This window comes from Choloepus didactylus, chromosome 8, assembly GCF_015220235.1.
Source record: "Choloepus didactylus isolate mChoDid1 chromosome 8, mChoDid1.pri, whole genome shotgun sequence".
NCBI classification, from domain to species: Eukaryota; Metazoa; Chordata; class Mammalia; order Pilosa; family Megalonychidae; genus Choloepus; species Choloepus didactylus.
Window position 1 is genome coordinate 17,110,200 of NC_051314.1, and position 24,903 is coordinate 17,135,102.

The 24,903-nt window shown below is 44.5% G+C and overlaps 2 protein-coding genes across 2 annotated transcripts in view; one reads left to right on the forward strand and one right to left on the reverse strand.

Annotated features, from left to right (window-relative positions):
- The window catches only part of CACNG2 (calcium voltage-gated channel auxiliary subunit gamma 2), a 107,795-nt gene that overhangs the window by 46,014 nt on the left and 36,878 nt on the right, over nt 1-24,903 (forward strand). The window lies entirely within an intron of this gene.
- On the reverse strand, nt 8,713-9,118 carry LOC119543348 (10 kDa heat shock protein, mitochondrial-like). The gene has a single exon (XM_037848150.1). It carries the CDS (start codon nt 9,094-9,096, stop codon nt 8,788-8,790), a length of 309 nt encoding a protein of 102 aa, XP_037704078.1. The 5' UTR covers nt 9,097-9,118; the 3' UTR covers nt 8,713-8,787.

Sequence of the window (24,903 nt, forward strand, 5' to 3'; positions counted from 1 at the left end):
GTGGGGAGGGATGTTTGAGCTGGGCTCTAAGGGGTGATTCAGGAATTAGGTGGAAGGGGATGAGGATGAGAAGAGTGTTTTGGACAGAGGAACTGCATGTACAAAGGCTCTGAGGCAGGCAAGTGAATTTAGATAATTAACAACTAGGAAGACAGGCAGAGTGGCTAGAGCAAAGAGAGTCAAGTTAAGACTTGCAGGAGGTGAAACCAAGGAGGGTTTTTATTCTTATCCTTAAACCACGAGAGCCACTGAAATTCTTAAGAAACAGAGGATCTGATGTGATCAGATTTGCATTTTAAATGACCCCTGTGGCTACAGGGTAGAAAAAGAGAAGAGAAGGAGCAAGAGTGATTGAAGGCAGACCTTTGAGGGAGCCACTGCAGCTGTCCAGATGAGAGATGAGAGTGTCCTGGACTAGGATGGTGAGTAGAGAAGGAGAGAAGTAGAAGGATTTGAGAGGTAAATCAATAGGCCTGAATGCAGTTAAGTAAGTGACAGCAATCTTAAGGACTTAAAGTCAAGACATGCCAGAATCATTTGACTTATTGATCATTTGCAATATGGCTAATCCACTATGAACAAAAACCAGCCAGAGCTGTTGTGAGCTGACAGTGACTAGGTGATCTGAATCAATATCATCATTGCCAGCCACCATGACCAAAGCACCATATCAAGAGCTTATGGGAAAGCAGAAAGTAAGGGTCCTACCCTCATGACATAAGACCCAGCTCATTCTTTCTTTCTTTCTTTATCATGTGAGAAATCTCATAGTATACAAACTATTATGGATGCCCAGAGGAGAGGGCACTGATGTCTGCAGCTGGGAAGGGGAGGGGGAGGGCCAAGGGAAAAAAAGGGGTGGGAACTGTCAATGAAAACCCCAGGCTGAAGGTAAGAGCATAAAACTAGAAAATCTAGGAGGTGTGTGGTGTGACTCGAGCTCAGAGAGCCTCATGAGGAATGAGAAAACAGCCATTAGCCCGTGTGTGGGTCTTACATTTTATTCATACAAAAGAGGCAATTATTTGCTCCATTTTACAGACTAAAAGAGGCCTCTTGGATTTTATGGGATTTTTAAAAACAAATATAACTGATCGCAAATCAATTTTTGTGAGACTAGAGATAAAACTTGGCTGAGGAGCAGCTAATGGCGGCAATGATGGCATTCTTATCTGATTCGGATTTCATTGCCACTTGAACAGCTCACAGACAAGGTCTGGTGCTTTACCCCTGTGAGCGCTAAATTTTATTTCAGTGAACTTTTTCTTCAGTAAGCCAGGATTGATGCTATTATCTCAAATGTGAATTAGGGAACAAATATATAAAGGAAAGGGAGTAAACACCATTCAATAGTGATCAATCAAACCTATAAAAATAGAGGGGAAAGGACATGTATACAGAACCATGGACAGATAGTTTGCAGATGTGTGCTTCCTATTAGTCATTACATACCAGTGTTTACAAAACCAAGACAAGCCAAGATTTTTGACAGCTTTTTATGTGGAGGGGCCCAACACACCATTTTAATTGTTGGAGTGCACATCTATCTCTAACTACTTTTATTTCTGCTTCAAACTTTTATTTCTGCCTAAAGTTGAAAAAGATATACCATAAACTATGTGAGGAATGTTCTCTCTCCCCCCAAAATCTGGCTCTATGCAGGAACTTTCATTTAGAATTATGTATTGGGGCTTTCTAAATTTGGACGCTCATGGTGGCATCTTACAATGTTTCTTTTCACAATCAATTTTTTTGAGTGTGCAAGTAAGAGTCGAGTGAGGAGAAAGGAGCAAAAGTGGAAAAAAACAAAAAATCCTTTAGGTACATTTCCTATTACAAGATTCCTTTAGCTCTGGAGATACAAGTTTCCGTAAAGTGATTTAACATCCATAAATACAGATTTACAAAGCATTAGCCATTGCCATCAAGGAAAAAATATATTCCCCTTCCTACCTTGCCCTAAGTAGATTTTGAAAACAATTATAAGCACCTGTAATAATAATAATACAGAAAATTGCATTTCTATAGCAACTTTCACTTGAGGATTTCTCTGTGCTTTGTAAACAGTAATTAATTAGACCCCCTAACATCCCTATGAGGGAGCCTAGAGATGTAGGAATGCATTGAACAACCCCCAACACTGACTTGCTATCACATCTAGGGTGGATGAATAGCTTTATGTATGGAAAACAGAATTCAACATTTTAGAAAATTATCAAAGGACTTAGAATTCTGAAATGTGACAGAAAATTGGAATTTGTGCAGATTTTTTGTCTTGTCATGTAAACATGATAGAGAAAGATGAGAGCAAGACAGTGTTTTCTATGTCATCTGCCATCACTGCATCCCTTGAAGCTAGGCTTACCCCGTGGCATGCAGTAACTCTGCCAGGTTCATCATCCTAGAGATGACCCCATTTCCAAGCAATTTTGCCTGAAGCAATGTAACCGATTTTTTTAAACAAACACATATAAATATTTTCAAGGCACTGTTTTAAGCACTTAGTAACCAGTAACTCATTTGAACCTCACACAGCTCTATGGGCTCAGTATTACTTTCATTATTATTGTTATTACTATTATCATTATCCCCACTTTACAGGTAAGGAAACTGAAGTATGAAGATATTTTCCCAAGGTCACTCAACTAGTAGTAACTGAGCCGTTATAGTGTAGCTCCCCTGTCCAGGCTACAAAGTTTATCCTATGCTACCTCTCGGGGTTGGCACTATCCTTTAAAAAAACTTGAATTTTTATGAATTAGCACATTTCCTCAACTTGGTCCTGCAGGTAGTCTCCTTTCTCAACTTACTAAAACACCAGTGTGTTTACTCAGAGGCAAAAAGCCAGCCTGAAGAAAAGAAAAAGAAGCACCACTCCCTTCAGAACCTTGGAGAGCAACTAGCCAACCACTAATGCAGTAGGTCTTGGTGACCAAATGAGGCTCCATTATAAAGAGATGAGCCCTGAAAACAAGTGGGAGCCAAGCATCAGGGACTTTTTTTAAAAACTCCTCTCTCTTATTGAGATTGTGCCTTTTTGACAGTAGAGAATGGGTGCAGGATTGTCATCTCCTCAAGCCTGGGACCTGACAGCTGTGGTTTTCCCATTCTTGGGCTATTGAGATGTTTGGGGCCTAAAAGCTGATGAATTTCATACGTAATATCCAGTTTGCCCACCACATGTGGATGTGCCTCACTTTCCTTTTTTTCCTCCCAGATCCCTGGGAGGAGACTATCTTCCAGGGCAATTAAGCATTCCAGGGACCGATGATGTACTTGTTCAGTTTTCCCTGAAAGACAGGCAGCAACAAATAGTGGCTTAAGAGCACAGACTCTGAACTTAGACCACCTGAGAATTCATCTCAGCTCTGCCACTTCCTTGTGTGACCTTGGGTAAGGTTCTTAACTTTCTATGCCCCAGTTTCACCACCTGTAAGGTAATATGATTAAATGACAGATTTTATTATGGAAAGAAAGAGGGAAAGTAGTGCTGGCCAATGACAGTTGTGTAACCAATGCATTTCCTCCTCTCTGCTTTGGCTGTCAGGCGCTTCTGGCTGCAGCTTCCACTTAGCATTAGCATCTCTGTAGGACCCTCCGGCCTGCCCATCAGTGTTTCTATTCTTCTCTTCTGATCTTGACCTTCTCTTCTGGTTGGAATATTCTTTGATCCTTATTCTTTTTGTGATTTTATAATCTGTGTCATTTTAGGTCACTGCCTGGGATGGACAGATAGATAGTAGATCACGAGAATATAAGCCCCAAGTGAGCAAAAAATTTTGTCTATTTTTCTTATTGTCTTATCCCAAAGGACTAGAACAGTAACAAGGTATATAATAAGGCTTAAGAAATACTTATTGTATAAATAGCTAAAAATCTAGATATATGAGTGATAGGTAGATGGGTGGATAGGTAGGTAGGTAGGTAGATAGATAGATAGACAGAGAAAGAGAGAGAAAGAGATGCTTCCCTTGCCAAGTCCTTACTACCTTTTGACCACACAACTATCTCACAGCCTGCTCTGCAGACGCCATGGGATTCCCATTCTTATCACATCTGCCCCATAGCTGACGCTCTGAGTAATCTCTTTACTTGCATCTACTACAGTTGCTAAGCCACTAGCTCTGCTTTGGTGCTGGGTTAGCTGGCTGCTAATTATCCACGATTCCACCAGCCCTTGCTAGGCAGATGAGCTGCAGGGGACATTTCGGTGAGGAGGCTCCTCTCCTTGCAGGACAGTTTGTCTTTCGCCTGTTGTCTAAGGACAGACGGTGAGAAATTGGTCAGGAAAATTCCTCATTATCAGGATAACTACTTGCGAGATCCCAGCTGGTACAGGCCCCTTCCCTAAAAAGCTCACGGGGTTTTACCGATGCGAGAGAAACAAGAGTGGTAAAATCAGCTGCAGCCAAAACGCCCTCTGACTCAGAGAGCCAGTGTGTGGGTGGGGCTGTGCCGTGACTGACGAGGACATTCCCCTGGGACACGGCCGAAGGCTTCGGAGATGCTGGATATTTGTGGCAGATTATCAGGCAATACAAATGTCCTGGGGGGCAGGGGAGAAAGACAGTCTCATCTCCATCCGCAGCCCAGCAACTAACACAGCCTCCAACCTTCGCCAGCTAAATTCAACTCCAGCTCTACTTAGATTTAGTGAGCACTTACTAAATGCCAGGACTGGAGAACTGCTGGCTGCATCAGATTTCCAGACATTTGATTTTAAGAAAGTAGTAAGGACTTGAGAAGATGCTCGCACGTTTTTCTCTCTCGTCCCCACTTTCTCCTCAGTCTGTCAGCCTTGGACTCAAGATTTTCACACCCTCCCAGGTTGGAATCAGCTTCTTTCCAATTTTTGGAAAGAATCCAGAGCACACTCTTCTCCCTCTCAGAAGGTATCAGACACACAGCAATTCCAACAAGGCAGGGAACGCTTTCCTTTCTTCCCCTACAGGAAATCTTCCGGCTCTGGTCTTATTATAAGAACCTTGCCTCTAAAGTCTCCCCAGGAGTAAGCACACGTCTCTGATAACTCTAAAGATTAAGTCAATGAAATAAAAATTCATTTTTGAGACATAAACTGTAGATGACTGTGATTTTCCACAGAAATATCTACACTTTGGTGAAGGCAAGGCAGCCCTCGGGTTGACAGTAATTTGCTGCAGTGTGCCAAGCGGTCCTGAAGCCATTCAATAGACAAAACATCATCAAATACCACATCTGAATACTGTTCGTGTTATTAGAATGAAATGGGATAAAGCAAGTCAATTGCCTGGAGAATCGTCCTACACAGAGATAGAAACAGGGCTGGCCAAAGGCAAAAGTGCTTAGCGAGTGGAGTTGGTCTGCAGAGCCCCTGGCTTGCCTTCCTTTGCCTTCCTTTGCCTTCCTAATTGGGTCCCCCCTTTTACAGGGATCCAGTGTAAATTTACATCAACTTGTTGCTCCTTCCAAGGGTATTTAAAATCACTTTTAAAATCACTTTCTAGCTTGATAATGAGAGGACTAAAAACTCACATTTACCTACAATGCACCAGGCACCTTTTCACAAATGTTGTTAACCCTGCGGTCCTACTATGCTCAGTCACCAAGAATTATTTATTGACTGTCTATGCTGAGCCAGATACTATTCTAGGTACTGGAGATACAGCAGAGATTTCAAGAAAAAGACAAAGCCCCTCATTTTATAGACTCTACAGTCTAATGGGAAGAAAGAGGCAATAAACAAATGCATAAATGTTTGTCTGGCGGTGATAAGTGCTATGCAGAAAAATAAAGCAACAGAAAGGGAATGCTATATAAGACAGGGTGGCCTTGAAAGGCCACTCAGAGGAGGTGACAGTTGGACAGAGCTCCGAAGGAAATGAGGGTTATCTGGGGAAATGTGTGTATACCAGGGGAAAGCATTCCAGCTTGAGGGAACTGCTAATTCAGAGGCTCTGAGAATGCCTGATGCTTGGCATGTTCCAAGGAGACAAATGAAAGAAGAGCAAATAAGGGGGAGAAATGGAGGAGGGGAGGGAACAAAGAAGAAGTGGAAGTCAGATGCCGAAGTGCTTGTGGGCTGGGACGAGGTCTCTGGGGTTTATTCTGAGGGATGTTGGAAGCCATTGAAAGGTTTGGGGCAAAGGAGAGACATTCATTGACTGGGGTTTTCCTAGGCTCACTCTGGCTGCTGTGGGAGGACAGCAGGTGTGAGAACAAGTGTGGAGACCGGGAGGCTTGTTGGGGACAGCCAGAGTAGCCGAGGGGAGAGACGTCAATGGCGCGGACAGGTGTGAACCCCAGCAGGTGTTGCAACACAGTCAGCCTGTCCCCTTGAGGAAGGTATTACGGTCCCCACACTGTAGGTGGGAAGCCAAGGTGCAGAGAGGGTGGGCAGTTACCCCAGGCCAGCTGGCTAAGGAGCAGCCAAACTGAGTTCTGCAGGCTGCCTGTCTGCAGAGTCCTTGCACTTTCCATTCTGCCACAAGCTTCTGTAACCACGTGACAGGAGGCACTGAGAAGTTTACTTCTCAGAGAGCAGGAAGAAGGATTGTTTGGAGGCTGGGGATTTCCCTGGTACCTGTAATCTCACTCTAGTCCCTGCTTTGAAAGGGTTCCACTGAGAGTAAACAATAATAGTAAACACTTCTCAGGCTTTTACTGCAGACCCAGGGGTGTTCTAAGTGCTTTCCCTATGTTTTGCAGCTATTCCTCACAACAGCCCCAGGAAGGGGCTACTATCACTGTTCCCATTTTACAGATGAGGACACTGAGGCTCAGCTGTATTGAGGTAATTATGAGAGGTACAGAATTTTACGGGGAGGTCAAGGAACAAAGGTAATGGGCAGGGTAAAGAATTTCCAAAAGAAGCCTGAACTATTCTGGAAAGAAGAAAGGGTGGCATGTCCCCCTAAAGGGAGAGAGAGAAATGAGCAAGTGCAAATTCTCAGTGTACCACTATCTCAGATCCCCCACAAATCCATCTTTGCACTTACCCTTCCCTCTACCCCCAAAGCCTTCCCCTCCTTTCCACTTTGCCTCAAGGCACTTACTCATCTATAAAAGTTTCTCTAACCTTGTCCCCACCCTCCCAAAGTAGAATTGACCTAACTTCCCTTAATGCCCCACTCAAGAAATAATAATAAGAAATAACAATCTATCTTCCCTTTATTGATCTTTGCTTTTATGTACTAAATCTCATTCAATTTTGCATCAGAACAGCCCTGCAAGATGTGTATCATCACTTGCATTTTACCAGTTAGACACCCAGAGCTCAGAGAAGTGAAGTGACTTGCCTAAGGTCACACAGCTGAGTAACAGGAGGATCGGGGATTTGAACCCAGAGCAGCCTGGCTCGGAAGTGCAGGCTTGTGCCCTTACATGTTTCCATACATACCCTCACCCCACCCCTGACGAGTTCCTGGAGGGCTGGCAGTTTTCCTCATCACTCATGCATCCTCAGCACCCAGTTTGTGCTTAGTAAAACAGTGATGGAAATGATGACTTGATAAATAAATGGATGAAAACTGAGATACAACGAACTGACTTCTATAAATACACTCACACACACTTACTTTGTAAGAGGAAATGTCAATGGTGCTTGAGAACCATTTATTCATTTGACAAATAAAAATGTATTTATTGGACAGCCTCTGTGTGCCAGGCAGTATGCCAGAGACTGGGGTTGTTGCAGGGAGCAGAATCATCCTAGTCCCTAACCTGAAGGAGCTGATAAAATAGTGGGGAAGAAAGACCAAACACAAACACACAGCTGGCAATGTCACAAACAAAAAGATGTTTGCAAATTATTAAAATTTGAAGGGAAAGGGCAGGATATTGAGAGAGCTAGGATTTAGACAGGGAACTCCAGGAATATGTAAGAAATTTTCAAGGTTAAGTAGGAGTCAACCAGGCAAAAATTGAGGGGGAAGGGTTCCAGGCAGAAGGAATATGTAAAGGCCCCCAAGCAGAACTAAGAGCATAAGAGCCTTCCAGAAAGTAAGAGAAGGCCACTGTGGATGGAGAGAAGAGTGAGAGGAGATGGAGCTAGAGATTGAGGCAGGGCCGGAGATGTAGGGCCTTATGGCCTCATTTTAAAAATTGGATTCTGGCCAACAGCGATGGGAAACCTTTGAAGGGTGTGACGCAGGGAAGTGACATGCTTGGATCTGCTCCTGCTGTGTGGACAGTGGGAAGCAGGAAAGGAAGCAAGAAAGCAGCAGAGAGACTGGTTAGGAGGCCCCTGAAGTTATTTTATGGGAGCCACTTGAGTCAGATCAGAAATGGACGGATTCATGATCTTCCGTGGGGGCAGAATGATATGGACATAACTGGGTCACATCCACAGAGGATCACCATCTAGTAAAGACAGTGGGGGCTTGGAAAACAGACGAGATTCTAATCCAGGATCTATCTTTGGTGGCTCTGTGGTTTTAGGCAGGTCACCCAACCTCCTGGATCCTCAGTTTCCTCGTGTGGAAAATGAAGAAAGTGGTCATTAAATGACACAATCAATGTGAAAATGTGGAGCACGGGGCTCCTCCCCCTTTCCACCTCCAGATTCAGGTCGTCTGACTTCGGAGCTGCCCTCCTGAACCCTGTCTCTCGAGAAAACTTTTTTTTTTTTTAAGCATTCATTTACATATTTTTATTTGGAAATGTTTATATCAGTACAGTGAAATTAAATTTTAGAGACACTGGGTTATCAGTTTATTATAAAAGAGGCACGGAAATTATTTACATCACAGAAGATTTCAGAACTTCAGTGGAATGGGCAGCTTCACATGATGCCATTTCAAGAATATTTCACTCTATATACTTCCCAAGAATGTCACTATCTCTAAATAAGAAATACTCCTTTTCTTCTAGAACTACTTTGGTGCCTCCATATTCTGGGAGAAGAACTTTATCTCCAACTTTCACGCTAACTGGTTCAATCTGTCCACCCTTTCCTTTAGCTCCCGATCCAACAGCCAAAACTGCTGCTTGCAACACTTTTCCTTGAGATTTTTCTGGAAGCATAATGCCTCCTTTAGTTACAGTTTCGGCTGCACTCCTTTCAACCAATACTCGATCAAAGAGGGGAAGAAACTTTCTAAACGCCTGTCCTGCCATGGCTCCAGTTGCCGTAACTCATAGTCTGCTCTCGCGTTACCACCGCTGCCTCGGGAAAACTTTTTAAAGAAAAAATTAATCCCCATCCACTCCATGTCAAGGAAAAAATGCAGAATGGCTTTGCTAGGAGGTGTTGCCGACCTCATGCCACTAACACTTGTCACTGACCATGGTCACTCATTGCTTTAGTGCCTGTGACTCAATTAATCCATCACCTGGCATCTGCAGCATAGAGCCTCTCACATGGGTCCCCATTGCATTCCTGAGGAGCCCAGGACACAAATCCACTTTTTGGCCCTAAAGAGAGCTTTCAACACCTGGCAGTGACTACTAAGCATGTTCTAAGTGCAGCCCTGAGGCACCCAGGCTGCCTCCTGAGACGGGAGGGCCCAGCCAGTCGGGAGGTGCCCTGGCATCAGAGCCTCACACAGCAGGTGTTGCCCCCTTCAGTGCCACCCAGTGAGGAGGTCAAGTCCTGGATGTTAATCCCTGGGTCCTTGCCAGCCCAGACCTGCTCTGCTCTCTAGTTTAATAGCACAAGTCCTCTGGGGGAATCAAGGAAGGGTCTTGGGAAGGCCACACTTTCAACTGCTCAGATTCAAAGCCCTACTTCTCCTCTACCTCACATTCAAAGGTCTGAAGAGCTCCAAGTGATTTAGCTGTGTGATTATCAGCCCCAGCCACTGCACGGTAGTTGGTAAAGGATTGTTATTGCAGCTGAGACCCAATAAAATAAATGTCTCATTCAAGGAAATAAAACACATTCGTGGGAACTCCTTGAATGCAAATTTGCTTTCCTGATACCCAAGTTTTTGAAACTTGCTTTCCCATAAACGGGAAGGTCCACAAGAATAGGGCAAATAACAGTACCTGGCACATACTAGGTGCTCAATAAATATTTTTTGGCAGGAATGAATTGTCCTGATCCAAATTCAATATCAGAACTATGTGTCATGGTTCAACACTCAATTGTCCAGAGGGAGAACATCCACTCTTCATTATCTGAGACAAATGTTTATTTAATACCTGGGTCATCACCATCCAGGATATCCCTGAGACACCTTTTACCTTGCCCAGGCCACGTGTAAGCTATGGAAGCATGTAACAAAGGAACCTGACCTAGAATCTGGATCATGGAGGGCTTCCTTGAGGTGACTCATTCTATGAAATCTGGAGGGTATGTAGATATGAACCTGGCAAAGGTGCATTTGGAAGGGGGAGGAGCAGGTTTGGGAAGTACATTCCAAACAAAGGGAGCAGCTTGTGCAAAGTCCCGTGTCCGGACTGTAGAGAAGGAGGTAGAGAGGAACAGAAGGAGATGAAGGTGGAGAGAAGGCAAAGCTCGGACAATGAGGCATTCAATAGGCTATGTTAAGAATTTTGATCTTCATTCTAAAAGCAGTGGAAAGTCATTGAAAAGTTTTGGGGGTGAGGAACAGCAGGACTGCAATGACCAGATGTGATCTTGAAGAGATCACCCTGGCTGCAGGTGGAGAAGATGGATTTAAGAGATATTTATGACCTAATGGGTTGGATATGGGGATCAGAAAGAGGGAAACTCAAGGGTGACTCCCAGAATCCTGACTCATACAACCAGAGATGCTGAGAGGGGAAATGCTGGAAGAAGCCCACGATGGAGGGTTGGGAGGTAGCATGGGGAACAAATGTGAGCCATGAGTTCAGATTTGGGATCATTGAGTTGAAGATGCATTTGAGACACTCAAGGGGAGACATACTGTAGGCAGTTGGATATATGAGAGTGGAGTTTGGAGGAGTAAGGGACAGAGTAATAAACGTGGGAGTCATTGAGGTGTGATGGTAATTTAAGTTGTGGTCCTCTATGGGATTTCCTAGGGACACAATGGGAAGTAGAGTGATTTACTTAAGCACTTTCCCACTTTTGGACACTTAGTTTTTTTCTGATCTTTTGACATTATAAATGGCCCAGTAATGAGCATCTTTTATGGATGTATAGCTCTTTCCATATTCTCGGTTAGTTTTCTAAGTAGACTATACTAAACATGGTTAGCAATGGATATCTGTTAAGAGAATGAATATATCATGAAGCAGAAATTCTTTTTTTGATTGACCATTATTTGTGGTGACCTATGTAGCTTCTTTCTTCCAATATATGGATGATTTATTAAGTCTTCCCTAACTAGTCCAACCGAAGGGATTTTCTTCCTCTAAATTCTAATGACTAATCCTGGAAACACTCACTCCTTTCTTCAAAGCCCGATATTTTAGGATACACATGTTCATGAAGTTTGATTGTCTTCCCTGTTTTAAGTACCTTGAACTTGAGAGCTGGGGCTGTGTTTTATATTACAGTGCTGTTAATTTTGTTCACACTGTTGTGCTATCTATGTTTCTTGATGTACCCTCAGAGCCTAGCAAAATCCTGCACAGAGCCTTATGTGAGATGACTATTTGTAGATTAAGTAGGCAAGAGGATGATAAGAACCAATATCTACTAAACCCCTGCTAAATACCAAGACCTGTTCTGGGATCTTCAAATGCAAAATATATTCCAACCCTCCCCATTTTCATCCCCATTTTAGAAAGGTTTAGGATACTGCTATCTGATATGATATAACAATTAAACCCCAAATTCCAGTGGCTTAATATGTATAAGTTTATTTCTCACTCACGGAAAGTCCGAAACAGGCAGCTCTCCTCCAAGCACAGGGACCTATGTCCTTTCACTCTTGTGGCTCCACCATCTTCAGCACACAGTTTCTAAAGTCACCATGCTCCTCTGCCTTGGGAGTGCCACGTGTCATATTCATTTGCATCCCATTGGCCAGAACTCAGTCTTATGGCCATGCCTAACTGCAAGGAAGGCTGATAAATGTAGTCTGAATGAGTGCTAGACTGCAGGGAAAACAGGTTTGGGTGATTCATTGCAGCCCATGCCACATGAAGGTAGAAACCAAAGCTCTGAGAAGTGAAGTAACTTACCTGGTGTTACTCAGCTTATCCATTGCAGAGGTGGTACAGTATGGACACTCAAGTCTGTATAACTCCAAATTCCATGCTTTTTCCCCCTACATCCTATGGACTGACAATCATCACTGGCATGCTGTCCTTCTGGCCAGCATTGGGGTGTTGTTCTTCATTGAGGACAGCTGTATTGTCCTCCAAGATGTGCCTATTTGAATTGCCTTCTCAATTGTTTGATTTCACATATAGCCAACTTCAATCTTTGGTGACAGGGACAGATTCATCCCGAACCAAGTTTCAGATGTATTTTGCAGATGCATCCTCTGTGTCTTCCAAGTGCGTTACTGGTGTACTCCTTCAACAAGTCAATCAACTCGCTGACATGCCCTCACATTAGGTAGGCACATATTCCTGTTCTAAATTCTATGCCTGATACACTTGACATATTTGGATGCTATGGCTTTTATCCTGAGTAAATCAAAGCTCTTAAAATGTCAGAATGTTTTTGTTTCATTTGACATTCTCACCATAGGTCAAACTGCTTCCAAAACAGACATGTCTAAATGGCTGTCTAACCATATCGCTCAGGATGGCTTTTTAGGAGGTCTAGAACATCCAGGGGAGTGGTGAACCTGAGGCCCTTGAGCATCAGTAATTCTGTTTGGATCTGTTCCCATGTAGGCAATTTGCAGAGCAACTGCTGTGTTGCAGATTCTGGGCTTGGAAAACTGAAAGGGATCCTGGGAAGTCATTAGCTCTATGTCTAGCTTTGCAAGCATAAACCCTAGACTGTTAAAGTTGGAAAAAATAATAACACTAGTAATAACAATAAGTTACCCTTAATGAATGCATTCATTCAACAAATACTCATTGAGAGCCCACTTTGTGCCAAGCGCTGTGATAGAAACTGGAGCTATAAGCGTGCACAAAACCAAGTCCTTGACCTTATGGAGCTGACATTCATGTGGGGGAAAAGCTAATACAACAAATAAATATACAAAGCTTTAGGTGGTGATGATGTTACAAAGACAAAGTAAAGGAAGAGGAGGGAGAGTGGCAAAGTGGGGGGAATGTTAGGTTATATGGGCTGGTTTGGAAGATTCTCTCTGATACAGTGACATTTGCACAAAGACCTGGAAGAGGTGAAATAGACTCTAGGCAGAAGGAATAGTAAGTAAAGAGGACTAAGGAGAGAATGTGCTTGGCATCTTCCAGAAACAGCAAAGAGATCAGTGGAACTGAGGACAGCAGTAGAAGAGGTGGTGGGGAAGATTGGGAAGGGGGGCAGATTGGGTAGGCTTTATGGCCCACGATAAGGACATTGGACTTTACTTTGACTGAGACAAGGAGTCTTCTGGAGTGAGGAGGTTTAAGGACCGAGGCCTAGAACACTCCACTGTTCAGAGGTTGAGAAGATGAGGTGGAATAAGCAGAGAGACAGAAAAGGAGCAGTCAGAGGGGTAGGAAGAGAACCGAGAGAGGGGGAGCCCCAAGGCAAGGGAAGAAGGAGTTCAGGAAGGGAGTGATCAAGCAGATCAAATGCCGCTGACTGGTCCCTTAAGATGAGCACAGAGAGCGACCAACAGATTTTGACAACCAGCAGTTACCAGCCAGCCTATCATGAGCAGAGGATGCTACAGATGAAAGCCTGATGGGAGAGGGCTCGAGAGGGAGTGAGAGAAGAGAAAAGGGGTGAGTATAGAGTATAGCCCTCTCTCCACCACTATTTTCCAGGCACTCTACAGGCTCTTCATATGAGTTCTCCAAAATAATTCACAGGACCACGTTGGGGGCAGCTATTTTTCCCACTTTACAAGTGAGGCCCAGCGAGAAGCTGTAGCTCAAGGATGTGGGAAGGTTAGACTTGGCCTTTGGAGGTGCCAGACCCCAAAGTGCCCATCCTCTCTCCTCTGTGCTAGCCCATGTCCCTTAGAGTAATCTGAGGCAACCAACGCAAAATGAATTCCCACGTTTTAAAAATCTTAGAAAATAGGTCATTCAGCTTCTCTTTTAATAGTATCTGAATCATTCTAATGATCAGCCTCTCTCCTTTAGATTTTTAATTAAAGAAGTTCCACAATCAACCCCTATATACTACTGCACAACTATTTTATAGTTTTCCTTCAAGGAAATTCTTCCTTTCATTACTCCACTTTCTCCCTCATTAAAAAAAAAAAAAATCTTACTTGAATAGGAAAACGGTCCTCTTGATACTGAACCCTGAAAAGAGCGTGCATGTTCAAATTCTTTTTCCATCCCAGCCCCCAGCCTGAGCTCCATGCCTAGATAGGTCCATGGGCTGCTGCGGGGCTCCACCCACGTGTCCCACCAGCCCCTTGTATCAGTCGGGATGCGTTGGGCTGCAAGTAACAGAAAATGCAACTCAAACTGGCTTCAAAATAACTTGCTCCCATCAATGGGCAGTGCCAGCGAGTTTGTCTGTTTCTCTCATTATCTTCAGACTGGTGGCGAGACAGCTCCAGCACTCGCTCATTGCCTGTCCCTGCTAGAATATAAGCCCTCTGAAGGCAGGAGCCTTGTCTGTCTTGCTCACTTGGGCTTTAGGACAATGCCTGGAATGTAGGAGGAGCTCAATATATGCAGGGAAGGAAAGAATATGCTATTTGTCTGGCATATAGGCCTTCTCATTACCTGTTTCCCTTCACCTGGCTAATTCCTTTGTGTCCTTCAAAGTCAGCTCTGCCAACCACCAATCCTGAGACACACACACACACACGCACACAGTTGGTTGCCCCTCCTCTGTCTCTCACAATAACACCCAGCATTTACTTCTATCACTGTATGCAGCATTCTGCATTAGTTATGGCTTCTCCCCCCGTGTTCTGAGCTCCCTGAGGTTGGGGCTGTGTCTTCCACCTTGCATCTCCGTCACCCCAGCACATGGCCGGCCCAGGGAAGGCCCTTGGTGACTGTCTTGAATGAATGAATGAGTGAATGAAGGAGTGAATTTACTCTTCACTGATACTTAAAGCTTTGATTAGTCCTTAAGAGATGAAATTGGATCCATAATAGCATTTCACTCAATCATTCTCCAGCTTTGAGATTTTTGGGGCATCCTAAATTCTTTCCCAAGTTCTTATTCTTACTGCAACAGGCTAGTGCGGCTCTGAATTATTTCAGATCTGAAGCCTCCCTCGACATTGTATTTCTGATTGGTTGCTATCTGTTTTGACAGTTGTCAGATTTTTTTTATTTATGCCAAGCTCTCTCTGGGGTTTAGTTTACTGGATCCTTTCAATCTAACACCTAGAAAGAAGAGAAAATGACTCACCTGTAAATCTTTTTTATTGTAGATGTATCATAAAGCAGACCCTCTTTCATCTTTCCACTCTCCCCTGAGATTTAAGGATTCACGGTTTTTATTGTTGTCTTTACCACTCATATCGAAAGGACAGAGCAGTGGGAGGCTAGAGGCCTTATTAGCTCTACCCAGGAGGGCCCTGGAAGATTCACACTTCCCCTGCCAGTGGACCCAAACAGAATCAGAATTTTCAAGGGAGTCCTTGACACTTTCATGCCAGAAACACACAGCATGCTGAGGAAATTTATTATATGACACACATCCAGAGAGCCTAAATTACAGGCCATTTTCTCCTTTCTGTCCCTTCTGCTTGATTTCTTGGCAGCTGTCCATGGGTAAAACCATCATTTTCCACCAGGAAAGCAGAGCCCGAAATATAAATAAGGGAGAACTTCTGGGCTCCTACAGAGAGAAACTGTCCCTTGCTTAGCTCAACAGGTGTTTCCATTCAGAAAGAGGATGCAGGATTGAGGCATTTGTAGGAAATGAGTATTTCAGAAACTCAAACCAGTTCCCTCCATGCCCCCCACCCCACCACCATCTCTAACATCCATCCAGGCTAGAATGGTGACTAAGGTCACTGGGAAATTGCTTATTACTCTGTTATGTTCTGTCTCTGCACCCATTTGGTACTATGTATCTTTCAAAAACATCTCGTCCCCAAACATATGCTTTTTTATAATAGCATATATTATCCTCTGATTGTATAAGCAAAAGATGCTCATTATTAAAACTTTAGTGAATACAGAAAAGGATAAAGAAGACAATATCATTTATAACATGATCACCCAGAAATAAGCATTGACAGCATTTTAGGAGAAATACTGAAAGTTCTTTTCTTTTTCTCTGTGAATGTACATATAGATATCAAGCCTCAGATATATTAGATATACAATTTTATGTTCTCTTTTTTGCATAATGTCATACCAAAATTTTATCCATATCCCTCATCTTTGAAAACATTATTTTAATGGGTTAATCATATTTTGTTAGCCTTAAAAGCCATCTTATGTCAAATAGACCCAAAGAAGCGATCAAGTGACTACTCCCAAGTGACAAGTGAATCCAAAATTCAAAAATCAGTTATTCACGTGAACTTCTGTCTGGTGGTCTCCATGGCAACTCACCAACAGGCGAGACCACCGTGACTTGAAGGTAGCTAAGCCTGACATGTAGAATCAAAGCCCAGCTCTGAGTCTTGTGGGATCCCTAGATTGTGGTATTATGGGTGGTTTTCACTTCCGTTATTATTCCTTTCTGTACAGACTGAATGTGTTACCATGAGCGTGCCTTGCTTTTAAAATCAGTTATAAACCATAATGCTATTTTCATTTGGGAAGCAAACAATACCCAGTTATATATTTACCCTGATTCTCTCTCTCCCTCTCTCCTCTCTCCACACACAGGAGCTCCCATCGGAGCCTATTTCCCATTCCCACCTCCCACTTTTCCAGGCACATGACCTCCATCCCTGCCCCCACCCTGGGTCCCAGGCAGGCAGGGGCTAGCTTTCACCAGATTCCCCAGTCTTCCGTCTGGCTCCAGTCCTCTCATACCAAGCTCAATGCCAGGAGGTCACAGTGCTCAACAGAAAGGGGACAAGTTTTGATGGAAACAGACTTTGGCGTCAGAAGGGCTGTCACTTCCTATCTGTGTGGCCTTGGCCAAGTGGCTTAACTTACCTGGACTTCAATTTCCTTATCTGTATAATGACATAAGGCTACCCAGCTTGCAGGATTATACCCTGAGTAAACCACCTTTAGCAAGAGTTTGCACCAGATACATGGGTGTCCCCATAGGCTCACTGACCGTCTTTGAGGCCTTAGTTTTACCCTAAACCTGTCAGTTCTTCCTCTGGCCAAGACTGAAGCTGAGATTTCCCAATTAAGCTCGAAATGCTTAATCAGCTGGCACTTCTCTGCTTTTAAAGGAGCACCTTTTAAGGTTGGAGCCAGGGACTCTTGCAAAGGGCTGGGAATCTGGCTTCAAAAGCAAAACATTAAACAGACAAGAACCGAATGATTACTCAGCTCTTTAGAAAGCCCTCCCAGTTGTTTGAGATTCTGGGCTTGCCTTGGCAGTGAAATTCAAAAAGCTGTTTCATATACATTTTCTTCATTGACTTGGGGAAAAAAAAAAAAGTAAACACACCAACAAAATCCCTGACAGTCTCTATTTTCTACTCCCACATTTCATGCTAGTGAAAAATAAGAAAGAAAATGAGGAAGGGGAAGAGAGAAAAGAGAAGGGGAAAGAAATGGGGAAAGAGTTGAGTGCCCGAGGCGATTCTTTAAAAAGATAAAAAAGAAGAAAACAAAGAAACAGCAGACAAGTTAAAGCAGGCTGGCACCATCATCCTTTGCCAGAGTGAGCAAGCTTGGGCCAAGCAGTCAAGTGACTCTTTCAGACGCTGAGAGAAGTCAGCATCAAAAACAGGATTAGTTCTAGGGCTCATAGTGAGTCCTCCAACAGACACGACTTTTCAAAGTGCCAAGGCAAATTTATAACCCAGACTTAAGGCAGCTAAACTCAATCCGCTACATTGTTTGTTCCTGTGCCTTTAAATTCCCAAGCAACATTGCTTGTTACTGAGTAGCACTTGTTTTCCTATTTCGCTTTTTTCCAAGAAAACAACTAGAGGTAGAAAAACCCATATAACCAAATTACTTCCAGAAGGTTTTGCTAAAATGACTCTTTTTCAAAACGGTGGTTAAAGATAAACATTCTTTCCCCCAAAGCCGAGCTATTTTATCAAGTCAGACAAAACATAACACAGTTTCTTTTTAAAAGCCAGATTAGCTGCTATTGTTGGTGATTATCTTTTTATAATAAATTATATTTGGCAGACTTGAGCAGCCAGCTAGATGCTTTGAAGCATTGCTCATTTGTTCACAGTATTTACTGAACAGTAGTTGAGAGAAGTTGGCGAGCCGTTCCCCAAAAGGACCCTCTCTGCCCTCCAGTGAGTGTGGGTGGGCACACAAACAACCAACTCACGAGACCGTCTCCAAAGTGTAGCACCAAGAAAGATCATCTCCTCCAACCCCTCGTCTAACAGATGAGGATATTGAGGCCCAGAGACGGGATACAACTTGCCCAAGGTCACACAGCAAAGTGGGAGAGCCAGGACGAGTTTTCAGACTCCATCTCCAGGGCTCTTTCTTCTGCATAAAAAATCACTATGCCTGAGATGGGGTGAAGCTTCACAGAGCTGCAGAGATTCTTTTTTAACACATTTTAGGACACTTGTCTTGAGGAATGTTAGATCTGGAAGGAACGTTAGATCTGGAAGGGACCCCATGGGTCAGCAAGTCCTGTGGGCACATCACCTCAGACTCCAGAACCAGATTCTCTGGTGTTAGGGTTCTTAACGCTACCCAGTTACTTGGAGGTGCTCATCAGACTGTCCCTAGGGCAGGAGGAGAAAGTTCAGAGAGGGGCCACTGGGACAGCTGGGAATTAGAGTCAAGAGGGAAGAAAGATGTGGGAAGACAGTTCAGGGCAGTGGTTACCAGCATGGGCTGGGGTGGGGAGGGGCGACAGGCCTGGGTTCAAATCCTGAGTCTGACGCTCCACCTGGGTAAGCTACCTGACCTCTCTGGGCCTATTTTCTTGCCTTTAAATGGGAAACAGTGCATCTACCTCTCGGGTTCATTACCAGAGTACAGGTGCTGCTGTGTAAGTGAGAGCCCTTGTTCTTGCCGCTGCAATGGGCTGCGAAGCCCCTCAGAAAACCAGGCAGCTTTGCCTCAGGCCATCCCCGCCCACCTCCCATGCAGACTGCCAGGAATCAGGTCTGCATGGTTTGGAAACGATTCTGGAGGTGTCTAGAATTCCAGATCAGGAATTCCAGGGAGCCTGATCCCTTGACGTCTGAAGCTCAAGGGACAGAAGCTCCCCCTCCTGGGGATCCCCAAGGCTTTAGGAACTGACATGTCCTGATGACCCAGTAGGAGCAGCACAGCCCGGAGTCCGCAATTAGAAGAAACCTGCCCTTCCAGAGCATCCAGCCACCCCCTCCTGGAGGCCCAGAGAGGTCAGGCAAGGGCCCAAGGTCACACAGGACGTTAATGCAGGAAAATGGGCAGACCCTCAGCCTCCCTAGCCCAGTCACCCTCTCAGTGGGGGTATAATTGGGACTATTGAGAAGATACTGTAAAATTTTACAGCAGAGCATCCTACACGACAAAGGGTATACAAATACCTCAGTGAGTGGTACTAGTAGCAGTTTATATTATCACCATCACCATCATCATCATCATCATCATTGTCAGTTTTTAAGCAATTCCCCAGGAGCTCAGCCGGTTTCCCGTCAGTGGCTGGGACCTCGCTCTTCCAGACTGGGCCTTTCTGTATTAATTAACACCTAACGAAGCCATTGAGGGCAAACTCGGGCAGGCACTGCTTGTTCTAACTCACTTCATCCTCACAATGAACGTTATCGGGGGGTATCCCATTACCCCATTTCCCAGATAGGGAAACTGAGTGCAACGCAGGGAAGTCACGTGCCCGAGATTATACCATGGGGAAGGGGCGGAGCTGTGACCCCCTCCCCCCGCCCCCCAGCAGTCTGGCCCCAGCCACATGCATGCCAAATGCCAGAGTGCCTCAGATTGAATGCAGAAGGCACCTTGCCTTGCCTTTTTGACACTTTAGTGTCAGAGCAGGCTAGCATATAGTAGGTGCCTAATCACTGCTCATTCCCTCCCCCTGGTGTCCTGGAGCAGAATTTCTGCTTTCACTTGGCCTGTCTTGGCCCCTGTCTCCAGCCATAGAGGACCTGTGCCTACACACACTGCTGGATTCTTCTCAGGACAAGGAAGGACGGTTTACAGCAGCGGTGGTTTAGAGCAAAGGGCAGTTCCGGGACCATCAGTCCCACCTGTGAACTTGTTAGAAATGTAGGTTCTCAGGCTTCATCCCAGACCTACTGGCACCTGGCAAGCTGTGTTGTAACAAGCCCTCCGGGGGATTCCAGGGCACACTAGCATTTGAGGACTGCTGATTTAGAGTATTACGCGACGCCTGCCCACCCCTTACCAGCTAAGCAAGCTTGGGCAAGTCACTTTCCGGGTCCTCGTCTGTAAACATGGAATGATAGTAGCACCTGCTTTGTAGTCGTGTTTGGAGGATTGAATGAGTAGACTGAGCAACAGATCGTGAGTACACTAAATGTCAGCTGTTGTTTAATTGCTGTTGTCATTGACAAATACATGAATCAAGTGCATACTTAACATGAGGGAAAACAGGGAGACTTGGCCAGCAAACCTGTAAGTTTGTCTCAAATAGCTGAAACTCCAGTTGTCTTTTTAATTCAGCTCCATTTGAGAAATATTTACTGAGCATCTATTACCTGCCAGTGATGCCAGAATGAATAAGACCCTGTCCCAGGAGACAAATGCGATCACATTGCAGGGGAGGGGGCACAGGAGGGAGTACGTGTCCCAGCCCCACGTGCACATGGTACAGTGGACGCCTGGAGCCTAAAAGGAAGGATGAGAGTGTGTAGGAGGGTACGTGTGCACGCACCCACACACGCGCTCTCTCGCTCTCTCTGTTCTTAACCTTTGATTTTCTTTTTTGAAAAAAAAAAAAGCACATATGGGCATTTAAGGATGGAAATCATTCTGCTCTCCTGACTTCTCCTTTATCGATTTCAAGAATGAGCTCAATACATATTAGATATTACTATTAGTCATTCATTCATCCAAGCACCAAGCTCACTCCAAAAACAAACTGCCCTCAACTGCCCCCATATCATAACGTGTAAGACTCTGAAAGACAAAATAGTGGCCAGAGCAGAGAGACCTGGGCTTGTGGGCAAAGTCTGCAGTCCAGGAGCAGGGTTGGCAAAGGCAACTCCCACTCTGGGCTTCAGGAAGTAGGGAAGGCTTCCCAGAGGAGGTAGCACTCAGATTGGCCTTGAGTAGTAAATGTCTGTTCATTCCTTTGTGAGCTCCAGGTGGCCTTCAGACAGATGGTGGATAATGCAGGTGTGACCTTGGTGTGACCTTGCCCTGGGTCACAGCCTTGCTGAGTCACTGCTAAGGTGCAAGAGCCCATGCTGAGTGTTTAATATGCATTTCTCATGCATCGCTCCTACAGGAGTAGGTGGTCACACATCATCATCAGGACCTTTTTTACAAATGAGCATAAAGAGGCACAGACAGGTTAAGTAACTTGCCCAAGGTCACACAGCCAGCCACTAGCGCTGCTGGGATTCGAACCTGCAGAGCCTCACTCATAAATCTGCATCATGCAACAAATGAACTGATGGAGGGGATCAGAAGAGATTTTCTGTGTGGCAATTGTCAATTTGAAGACAAAGGGAGAAAACATTAGAATCCGTTTTCTCCAAACACATCCAGGTGAAAACATTTCTCTCCATAATGTAAGCCTCACTGTGGAGCATGAGTTTTGCTATCAATTGGTTGAGAACAATTCAGTTGTCTCCCAGAGGAAACCCTGCCTTAAGTTCTCATGCCAGTCAAGGAGTGCTTCTCTAAGCCACTTTCCCTCTGCAGACAGATTGGGAAGCTTTGTACCGAAGGTGAGTGCCCAATTACTCGTCTTTGCCAGTCTGCCCTGTCCTAATCTGAATGAAGTCACGAAAGGTGGGAGAGGATTTCCCAGAGAAGTCCTTCCCAGACTCCACGTTCCATGTGCTGCGTAGATATGCACATGCTGTGTGTGTGTTTTCTAGCTGATGATAATCTTTTTAAATCCACTTAAGCATAACTGGCTTATAAGGATCTGCAGAGCCCAGCTGTACCACTGCATTACTAGAGTTCGCTTTGTGTTGGCACAAAGCAAAGACCCCAAGTGACAGCATTTAACTTTGAACAGGTTGATAAACATGTCCAGCTGCCATTAGTCTGATTTCTAAGAGACAGCGATCAGCCCTCAAGTTGGAAATCTTTTACTGGTTTTAAAGACAAAATTCTCTCTTGTGGTCTGTGGCAATGGAAAGTAAGGTTCATAGAATAATGCTTTCATTTCTTAAATTATCTGATGAACTGAGGCTTTGATTTCACATCACAAAAACAACATCAGAGGGCAGGAGATGTTCTGCTTTTATTGTCACAGTGTATGGTGGGCTTCTGTTGACTGAAGTCAAATACCATGGTGCTGGTCTTTATGTATAAGACTTTTAAGACCATTCAAACTAAAAAAAAAAAAAAAAATTGGTAGACAGAGTCATCACTTAGTACATATTGGCTAAGGCATGGTGAAATCAGAGACTCCATTTCTGAAAACCACATTATCCATTGCATTAAATCAATGCTGTCAATTTGAAATCTATTAGAATCATAGCTCTTTATTTCCTTGGTAATTTTATTTTTTACAATTGTATAAGAGCTATCAGCATAAGAAGCTTATACTTAGTATTATGTTTTAACATTTTAAATCTGTCATCCTGGGGAGCCAAGAGAATTCTATATATTTGTTTAATACGCCCCTACACCCCTCAAGTTTGAGAAACACTGATGCATGCAATGGGCATAGAACTGGGAGCTTGGCAGAGTTTAACTCTCAGCTCTGCCACATATCTGCTGGGTACACATCTTGGGCAATCCCTGAATTTCTCTGGGCCCCCATTTCCTCATTTGAAAAAAATGAGAATAATAGCATTGCCTCACATGTTGGCAGTGAGAATTGAAAAAAAAATCTTTTCTGGAAACTGCTAGGTACATAAGGTGGCACTCGCTAAATGTTCATTTGGGCCCTTGTCTCTAGGTTGTGCCCCTATTTGCACGTCATGCTGTTATTTCCCTCCTTCCTTCGAGGAGAGCAGCCACATCCAATCTCAGCAACACATCTTGCCTGATCAGGTCCCTTTCTTTCTTTCTGGTTTGTCAGGACCAGGGCAGGCAAGCCCCCATGGCCGGCAGGAAGGCAGCGAGGTAGGGGCTCTGTGCATATATGGACGCCACCCATCTCCCCAGGAAGGGGAGAACCAGCCATTCACTTAGTGGCAGCGAGCAGGCCTGGCAGCAGCTCAGGGCAGCCTGTGCAGCCCCAGGATGTGACAGAGGAGCAGCTGCCTCCGAGGGGCCCGTGCAGGCACACTTGGCTGCTGTCTTCCGGGTTTCACCCGGGTTCCAGTCCAGCTGAAGATGTGGCCATATGGCAGCCGGCTCCTCTTTGGGAAGAGAGGGGAGGTCAGTCCTACCAAGACTCAAGGGAGCAAAGTCACCATGGAGAAACTGGCGAGGTCGTGGAACCCATCCAGCAGCTGCCAGCTGTCACCAGCCCACAGTTCCGAATCTGTTACCGGCCCCTCCCCGCCCCACTCCTACCCCTGCCAAGATGGCATTGAGCCACATAAAATCAGAGACAGTCATTCAACATGTCTGCTGGTCAGCTCCTGTGGCCAGGTAGACACTGTGAGGCCTTCACACTTCTCCTCTGGGAAAGCAGTGAAACATGGGAGAGCTTCTGTATTTCGGTGGCTGACGGACTTGTAGCCCCTAGAACATGTCAGATGCTCAACATAGTTACTTGCAATTAACATTCCCAGAGAGTCCAAAAGCAGCCACTATTATCCCATTCTACAGGTGGGCAACAGGTGAGCAAGAAGGTGATGAAGTCAGAGTTCAACCCCTGGTCTGTCCGATTCCAAATCCATACCCGCCCCACCACACCATGTTGCCTTTTGAAGTTAAGAAGGGGGGAAGAGAGAATGATGTCTTATTGAACATCTACTATGTGCCAGGGATAGGGATATCCATGGGGGGTGGGGGTGGATATATCTCAACCCCTACCTCACACCAGAAAGAAAAAAAATCCTTCCTAACAGATTTCAGATCTAAATGAGAAAGGGAAGCAATACAGCTCCATCCAATCTCTGTTAGCAATACCCCCTCTAAGCTTCAGGGACCTCCATGCTAGCCGGAAAGACAGATCGACTCATACACATGAGCAAGTGGAGACAATAAAATCCAGTGAGTCATATGACCCCGTAGTGCATGGTACAGCCTTTCCAGGATAAAGTTCAATAGCAGAAGACAGATATTTAATATGTCTTACCTACAATGCAATTGCAAGAAAATTGCATCAGAAATTCAAGGATGGAATTCTGTTAAGGAGGGATTTCAACAGTAATTCAATATCAAAATGACTCAACAATAATAACTAACATTTAAAGTGTCCTTAGCATGTACCAGGCACTTTTCTAAGCGCTTAACCAGATTAATTCATTTGACCTTCACCGTGATCCTATCAGACATATACTTTTCTTATCTCCAGATGAGAAAACCAAAGCAAGAAGAGATTAAGTAATTGAAGAACACTGACGTTCAAGGGACACCTGATTTGCAGTCAGATGACATGAGTTCTATATTTCAGTTGCTCTCTTGGGCAAATTACTTATTTCTCTGAGTCCTGAGTTTGCTACCTGGAGGATGAAGATTCCACCCACCAGCAGCAGAGGAGAGAGTGAACAGGAGCACACGTTCTTACCTTTAAATGCAGCATGTCAGTGAGTAACCAACTGACATGATTATGCCATTATTTCCTCAGAAAGCAGGAGGCTAAATCAG